At 51.3% G+C, this 8585-nt stretch overlaps 1 protein-coding gene across 1 annotated transcript in view; it reads left to right on the top strand.

Moving 5' to 3' along the window:
- The window catches only part of GINS4 (GINS complex subunit 4), a 9322-nt gene extending 2794 nt beyond the window's left edge, over nucleotides 1–6528 (top strand). The window contains 4 exon segments of the mRNA XM_018563692.1: nucleotides 290–387; nucleotides 994–1082; nucleotides 1157–1247; nucleotides 6233–6528. Of these exon segments, the coding sequence (XP_018419194.1) occupies nucleotides 290–387; nucleotides 994–1082; nucleotides 1157–1247; nucleotides 6233–6329 (375 nt within the window). The 3' untranslated portion in view covers nucleotides 6330–6528.
- The last annotated feature ends 2057 nt before the right edge of the window (nucleotides 6529–8585 follow it).

Below are 8585 nucleotides of genomic sequence, written 5' to 3' on the forward strand. Positions count from 1 at the left end.
CGTCCCTATGCTGAAGTTCAATATTTGTCCTGTTGACCTTTTGTCACCGGGGCTGATGGTGGTGTGAAATCTTGTCACTAGAACAGGAATCAGGGGGATACCTTCCAGTAAGGAAACCTGTTCTGATAACTGAGAAGGAATCTCCACTCACTTCCTGTTGTGTCTCCGGGGCAGGAAGTGAAGCGTATGTTTGGCAATAGGAAGAAAATTGTCAGGGGTTGTAACTGTCTCCTGCGCTTTCCAAGACTCAGATTGGATTTGAACTATTTGATGTTCTTTCTGTCACCAGATAGAGAAGTTTTTCCCGCACGTCCTGGAAAAGGAGAAGTCCCGAGCGGAGGGGGAGCCCCCACATCTGTCCCCGGAGGAGTTTGCTTTTGCAAAAGAGTAAGTCAGCTATCCAGAATCGGTTACCTGGCAGTAATAGATCTTATAGAATGCAATGCCTCATGGGACTTGTAGTTGAATTATCTCTGTGATAGAAGATAGACTGGCGCATACCATTAGGCTGAAGCCACAGAGTCTCCAAGGTCCATGTATGGCAATTAAAACAACTCCATATATGACTGTGAGCTCCGAGGTCCAGCAGGTCAGATGAATAGATGCCGATGGGGTCAGAATACAGGAATTAGAAATGCCCTACAAAGAGCCGGCATGTAATGTCTACACCACATTCCACCGCCAAAAAACTGGGCGGGATTATGTTAAAATACGTGACCATGTGACCAGGCACACATTCCTACCTAGTAACAAACTTTGATAGAACATCGGATTAACTATGGGGAGGAGGGGGAGACAGGTTAATTATGGGGAGGGGAGGCAGGTTAATTATGAGGAGGGGGGGAGACGGGTAAATTGTGGGGAGGAGGCGGAGACGGGTTAATTGTGGGGAGGAGGCGGAGACGGGCAAATTGTGGGGCGGAGAGAAAGGGTCAGACCCGGTTCTTCCTTCCGCCATCAGCCATTGAACCATTCTCTGCCTTGTCCCTGCAGGTATATGGCGCACACTGAGGCTTTATTAAAGAACATGGCTCTGCGTCACATGCCCCCAAATCTACAGACATTGGACCTATTGAAGTGTGGTGAGTAATGGAAATATGAGCGGGAGGGCAATAGAAAGCAGCTTGCTCTGTATATAATCTCTCATCTATTGTAGTGCCCAAACCGGACCTGGACTCGTTTGTGTTCCTGCGGGTGAAAGAGGAGCAGCAGAGCATCCTGGTGGAGCCGGAGACAGATGAGCAGAGGTGAGGACAGAACCGTGCTGCCTTCCCTATGGGGTGCTGTCACACACCTGTGTATGTGTCTCTGTGGTCAGTGCTGCAAATAGCTCCACCAAAGAGAACCATTCCATACGTAGCAGGAGGAGCAAATGTACATACCAGAGCACTCTGCTCCCTGTCATCCTTCTGATTAGACTCCGGGGTTCAGTACATACATGACATCATCTGGTATTCTGCATGTCTTTTCCTTCATTTTGCACCCCTTACATTTCCCCTTATGGAAGATCTCCATGCCATGTCCCTCTTTGCTGCACTTCAAGCAAACAACTGGTCAAAGAGCATGCACTGTGCAAGTGGATTGATCTGATGTGTTAGGACTACATGTCCCATGCTTTCTTGTGAACCAGCCACAATGTGCATGCCATGCCCTAAGCTTGGCACCAAAGTGGGCACAATAGGGACCCCAGCCACACTAGGAATGCACAGCACCTGTGTGGGCGCAAGGATAAGGCACACTGCACATGCACGCCCTAAATACAGCACCCAAGCAAGCACAGTGATATGAATCCTGACCATGATTCGCATGTGTGCCTTAAAAGCATCACACAAGTGGGAACAATAAGGACCCCTGCCACTATGTGCATCCTAAGCACAGCCCCCAAGTGGGAACAATAAGGCCCCCTGCCACTATGCATCCTCAGCACAGCTCCCAATGGGAACAATAAGGCCCCCTGCCACTATGCATCCTCAGCACAGCTCCCAATGGGAACAATAAGGCCCCCTGCCACTATGCATCCTCAGCACAGCTCCCAATGGGAACAATAAGGCCCCCTGCCACTATGCATCCTCAGCACAGCTCCCAATGGGAACAATAAGGCCCCCTGCCACTATGCATCCTCAGCACAGCTCCCAATGGGAACAATAAGGCCCCCTGCCACTATGCATCCTCAGCACAGCTCCCAATGGGAACAATAAGGCCCCCTGCCACTATGCATCCTCAGCACAGCTCCCAATGGGAACAATAAGGCCCCCTGCCACTATGCATCCTCAGCACAGCTCCCAATGGGAACAATAAGGCCCCCTGCCACTATGCATCCTCAGCACAGCTCCCAATGGGAACAATAAGGCCCCCTGCCACTATGCATCCTCAGCACAGCTCCCAATGGGAACAATAAGGCCCCCTGCCACTATGCATCCTCAGCACAGCTCCCAATGGGAACAATAAGGCCCCCTGCCACTATGCATCCTCAGCACAGCTCCCAATGGGAACAATAAGGCCCCCTGCCACTATGCATCCTCAGCACAGCTCCCAATGGGAACAATAAGGCCCCCTGCCACTATGCATCCTCAGCACAGCTCCCAATGGGAACAATAAGGCCCCCTGCCACTATGCATCCTCAGCACAGCTCCCAATGGGAACAATAAGGCCCCCTGCCACTATGCATCCTCAGCACAGCTCCCAATGGGAACAATAAGGCCCCCTGCCACTATGCATCCTCAGCACAGCTCCCAATGGGAACAATAAGGCCCCCTGCCACTATGCATCCTCAGCACAGCTCCCAATGGGAACAATAAGGCCCCCTGCCACTATGCATCCTCAGCACAGCTCCCAATGGGAACAATAAGGCCCCCTGCCACTATGCATCCTCAGCACAGCTCCCAATGGGAACAATAAGGCCCCCTGCCACTATGCATCCTCAGCACAGCTCCCAATGGGAACAATAAGGCCCCCTGCCACTATGCATCCTCAGCACAGCTCCCAATGGGAACAATAAGGCCCCCTGCCACTATGCATCCTCAGCACAGCTCCCAATGGGAACAATAAGGCCCCCTGCCACTATGCATCCTCAGCACAGCTCCCAATGGGAACAATAAGGCCCCCTGCCACTATGCATCCTCAGCACAGCTCCCAATGGGAACAATAAGGCCCCCTGCCACTATGCATCCTCAGCACAGCTCCCAATGGGAACAATAAGGCCCCCTGCCACTATGCATCCTCAGCACAGCTCCCAATGGGAACAATAAGGCCCCCTGCCACTATGCATCCTCAGCACAGCTCCCAATGGGAACAATAAGGCCCCCTGCCACTATGCATCCTCAGCACAGCTCCCAATGGGAACAATAAGGCCCCCTGCCACTATGCATCCTCAGCACAGCTCCCAATGGGAACAATAAGGCCCCCTGCCACTATGCATCCTCAGCACAGCTCCCAATGGGAACAATAAGGCCCCCTGCCACTATGCATCCTCAGCACAGCTCCCAATGGGAACAATAAGGCCCCCTGCCACTATGCATCCTCAGCACAGCTCCCAATGGGAACAATAAGGCCCCCTGCCACTATGCATCCTCAGCACAGCTCCCAATGGGAACAATAAGGCCCCCTGCCACTATGCATCCTCAGCACAGCTCCCAATGGGAACAATAAGGCCCCCTGCCACTATGCATCCTCAGCACAGCTCCCAATGGGAACAATAAGGCCCCCTGCCACTATGCATCCTCAGCACAGCTCCCAATGGGAACAATAAGGCCCCCTGCCACTATGCATCCTCAGCACAGCTCCCAATGGGAACAATAAGGCCCCCTGCCACTATGCATCCTCAGCACAGCTCCCAATGGGAACAATAAGGCCCCCTGCCACTATGCATCCTCAGCACAGCTCCCAATGGGAACAATAAGGCCCCCTGCCACTATGCATCCTCAGCACAGCTCCCAATGGGAACAATAAGGCCCCCTGCCACTATGCATCCTCAGCACAGCTCCCAATGGGAACAATAAGGCCCCCTGCCACTATGCATCCTCAGCACAGCTCCCAATGGGAACAATAAGGCCCCCTGCCACTATGCATCCTCAGCACAGCTCCCAATGGGAACAATAAGGCCCCCTGCCACTATGCATCCTCAGCACAGCTCCCAATGGGAACAATAAGGCCCCCTGCCACTATGCATCCTCAGCACAGCTCCCAATGGGAACAATAAGGCCCCCTGCCACTATGCATCCTCAGCACAGCTCCCAATGGGAACAATAAGGCCCCCTGCCACTATGCATCCTCAGCACAGCTCCCAATGGGAACAATAAGGCCCCCTGCCACTATGCATCCTCAGCACAGCTCCCAATGGGAACAATAAGGCCCCCTGCCACTATGCATCCTCAGCACAGCTCCCAATGGGAACAATAAGGCCCCCTGCCACTATGCATCCTCAGCACAGCTCCCAATGGGAACAATAAGGCCCCCTGCCACTATGCATCCTCAGCACAGCTCCCAATGGGAACAATAAGGCCCCCTGCCACTATGCATCCTCAGCACAGCTCCCAATGGGAACAATAAGGCCCCCTGCCACTATGCATCCTCAGCACAGCTCCCAATGGGAACAATAAGGCCCCCTGCCACTATGCATCCTCAGCACAGCTCCCAATGGGAACAATAAGGCCCCCTGCCACTATGCATCCTCAGCACAGCTCCCAATGGGAACAATAAGGCCCCCTGCCACTATGCATCCTCAGCACAGCTCCCAATGGGAACAATAAGGCCCCCTGCCACTATGCATCCTCAGCACAGCTCCCAATGGGAACAATAAGGCCCCCTGCCACTATGCATCCTCAGCACAGCTCCCAATGGGAACAATAAGGCCCCCTGCCACTATGCATCCTCAGCACAGCTCCCAATGGGAACAATAAGGCCCCCTGCCACTATGCATCCTCAGCACAGCTCCCAATGGGAACAATAAGGCCCCCTGCCACTATGCATCCTCAGCACAGCTCCCAATGGGAACAATAAGGCCCCCTGCCACTATGCATCCTCAGCACAGCTCCCAATGGGAACAATAAGGCCCCCTGCCACTATGCATCCTCAGCACAGCTCCCAATGGGAACAATAAGGCCCCCTGCCACTATGCATCCTCAGCACAGCTCCCAATGGGAACAATAAGGCCCCCTGCCACTATGCATCCTCAGCACAGCTCCCAATGGGAACAATAAGGCCCCCTGCCACTATGCATCCTCAGCACAGCTCCCAATGGGAACAATAAGGCCCCCTGCCACTATGCATCCTCAGCACAGCTCCCAATGGGAACAATAAGGCCCCCTGCCACTATGCATCCTCAGCACAGCTCCCAATGGGAACAATAAGGCCCCCTGCCACTATGCATCCTCAGCACAGCTCCCAATGGGAACAATAAGGCCCCCTGCCACTATGCATCCTCAGCACAGCTCCCAATGGGAACAATAAGGCCCCCTGCCACTATGCATCCTCAGCACAGCTCCCAATGGGAACAATAAGGCCCCCTGCCACTATGCATCCTCAGCACAGCTCCCAATGGGAACAATAAGGCCCCCTGCCACTATGTGCATTCTAAGCACAAATCCCAATGGGAACAATAAGGTCCTCTGCCACTATGTGCATTCTAAGCACAGCACCCAAGTGACAACTATAAGGACCCTGGCAACACTGCACATGCACGACATCTGAGCGGCCCAATATTCAGCACCCTGGCCACACTGCGCATGTGTGGCACCAGAGTGGGCGCATTGATTAGGGCCCTGCCCACTATGAGCATGTGCTCCCTAAGCATGACACCCGAACGCTTAAGGCTAAAGACCCTGCCAAGAGTGCACACATCAGGGTTGCTACAATTGGTCCCCAGAAGGCCCTGCAACGTAATATAACCACACCTATAGGCAATAATACATTACAGTAAACCTGCAAAAGCTATTTATGCTGCAAATACAGACTGCATACAAAAAAGGGGACCGATTAATTTTCAGTATAAGGTATACCGCTGCGTTTTATTTTCTCCATGGAGGGTGTAAAAACACTTTCATGCAGAATTCCTGATCTGCAGTCGCGTTCGGTTTTAGTGAGCCAGAAAGAGTTGAAGCTAGAGGATCAGCATGACATGCACCTAACATTACCAGCATTTCTTTTACAACAACACTGCCAGTATAAAAGTGTTGTTGATTTAAACACATTGGTGGCATGACTTGCTTAACTTAAAACTGTCTTACCCCCACAGGGAATACGCCATAGATATGGAGGTCGGGTCTCAGCATCTTATCCGATATCGTACGATATCGCCTCTCGTGGCCTCCGGAGCCGTGAAACTCATCTAAAGACACAGAAGGAGCATCTGATACGGACTGAGCGCTACATGGCGCAATGCCTGTCCTGACCACAGGATGGCAGCAGAGAGGTTGTGAAGTGGCCGGGCCTGGGATGTGCGAATCATTGAACTTTCTCTGTTCTCAGCAGCTCAGTGTACCGTGTGACATATAGTAATGACTAGTATTGGATTACCGCTCAGCAGTGGATGTTTTTCCAGAACTGGCGAGCTCCTTTAATCCATCAAATTCATGCGTATGCTGCAGATGGTTGTGGATAATACAGAAAATGGGTATTGGTTTTATGGTGCTATTTTGATGTCTGCAGTCATCAGTACGATACAGAATGTGCTATGCTGATTGTGACCGTACATACACCTCCATTTATTCATGCGCTGTATCTCCCACCATCCACTGCTCAGAGTAATGTACCTACATGGAAGCACAAAACACAGGCATGTGGAATGGGTATTCCTATTGTTTGCTGTGCAACCTCTGCCAAACAGACTCTGAAACGTGTACTTGGAGAAGGGGGAGGTATGATCATCATCATTCACATTTTGAAGTATTGCCCGGAATAAATATATAAATATTGTTTTACACTTTGTACACCGAACACTTTATTAGTCTGTAATAATTTAATTGCACGTCTTCATAAAAGAAAAAAAATGTGCATTTATTATATTTATTTGCATCGGAGCCAGTAAAGCATTGCAACCACAATCAGTGGACGGGTGCAATGCTCTGCCTCCTGCAGATTCTCTCTATCGTCCATGGCCATACCTCAGTACAAACATTTCAGTAACATGGATGGAAGAATGAATGGACTAGAAGCGAGGTGATGTTACCGCATTTATGTTCAGAACTGCTCTGCCGCAGTGGCTGATGGAATTTGTAGCTTCTCCATTCGCAGGTTCTGTCAGAAGATGATGCGGCTATGTGGGTAGAGCCTTGCACAGTTGAGCCACATTCAAAAAAGCCTACAGGGAAAATAACCTTGCAATTCAGGTAAGTGAGGGGGGGGGGTTGTGAAGTGACTGTTTCATGTTACTCTGAATATGGGTGTAACAGGGAACAAGGTCCCAAAGGTAAACATTTCCAATCCTTCAATGTGTTTGCGCTCATTCTTCCGCATTAAAAATGAGCATGTTATTTTCTTTATTAAACTCCCATCATTTTTGTGCACATTACCTTTTTAATGTGCATGTCACTTAGGGAGGGAGCCACTCTCTCTGGGCACCGGAAGGAGGGATCGGTGCAACACTGGTGTCACTTCCTTTTACTGTTCAACACTGCTGTATCATACTACAATTCCCATCCATGCATTGTGACTGGTCAGAATGGTCAGCTGGTGTGCCAGCTTGTGGACTTAGCCTGCCAATATATTCCAGCAGGTATGAATGGGTGTGACAGATCTAGAGTCTCCTGGCCCCTTAGTCAAGGTTTGATGTCATGGTGGGGTGAAAGACCAGTGGCCTCCTGGATTGTCAGTCAAGGTATGATGTCATACTGGGCAGGAAAGACCAGTGGCCTCCTGGATTGTCAGTCAAGGTATGATGTCATACTGGGCAGGAAAGACCAGTGGCCTCCTGGATTGTCAGTCAAGGTATGATGTCATACTGGGCAGGAAAGACCAGTGGCCTCCTGGATTGTCAGTCAAGGTATGATGTCATACTGGGCAGGAAAGACCAGTGGCCTCCTGGATTGTCAGTCAAGGTATGATGTCATACTGGGCAGGAAAGACCAGGGGTCTCCCGTATTGTCAGTAGTTTTTGCTTCGTTTCGTGCGTTTCCTGACCGGACAAAATGTGACATGCAGTATTTTTTCTGTCATAACCTGAACGGACTGCGCACGTGAGAACTGTAGCCCATAAAACACATAGGGATACATTGGGATGCATGTTTAGTGCAGGAGCGTACGGATCAGGTCAGCACAGAAAACGGACATCGTGTGAACAGGCCCTAAAGGAGAACTATGGGGTCAGGGCTTTTCCCCATAGTTCTCCTCAGGGTCACGGGAGGACACAAACTAGCGTCCTCCCGTCACCCTAGGCTCAGTATACCGCGAGCTGTAGCTTACGGTATACTGAGACCGCTGCAGCCGGGACGGATCCCGACATTACTGTCAAGATCCACCCAGCTGCGTGAGTGACAGCTGGCTCTGCCTATCTAGAGGCAGAGCCAGTTGTGCCCGCCCCTGTCCGTTCCCGCCAGTCAGCGCTGGAGGATTGGAGCGGGAAGGGGGAATCCCTGCAGGGAGCTGTAAGT

This window comes from Nanorana parkeri, unplaced genomic scaffold (genome assembly GCF_000935625.1).
Source record: "Nanorana parkeri isolate BGI_ZX_2015 unplaced genomic scaffold, ASM93562v1 scaffold686, whole genome shotgun sequence".
NCBI classification, from domain to species: domain Eukaryota; kingdom Metazoa; phylum Chordata; class Amphibia; order Anura; family Dicroglossidae; genus Nanorana; species Nanorana parkeri.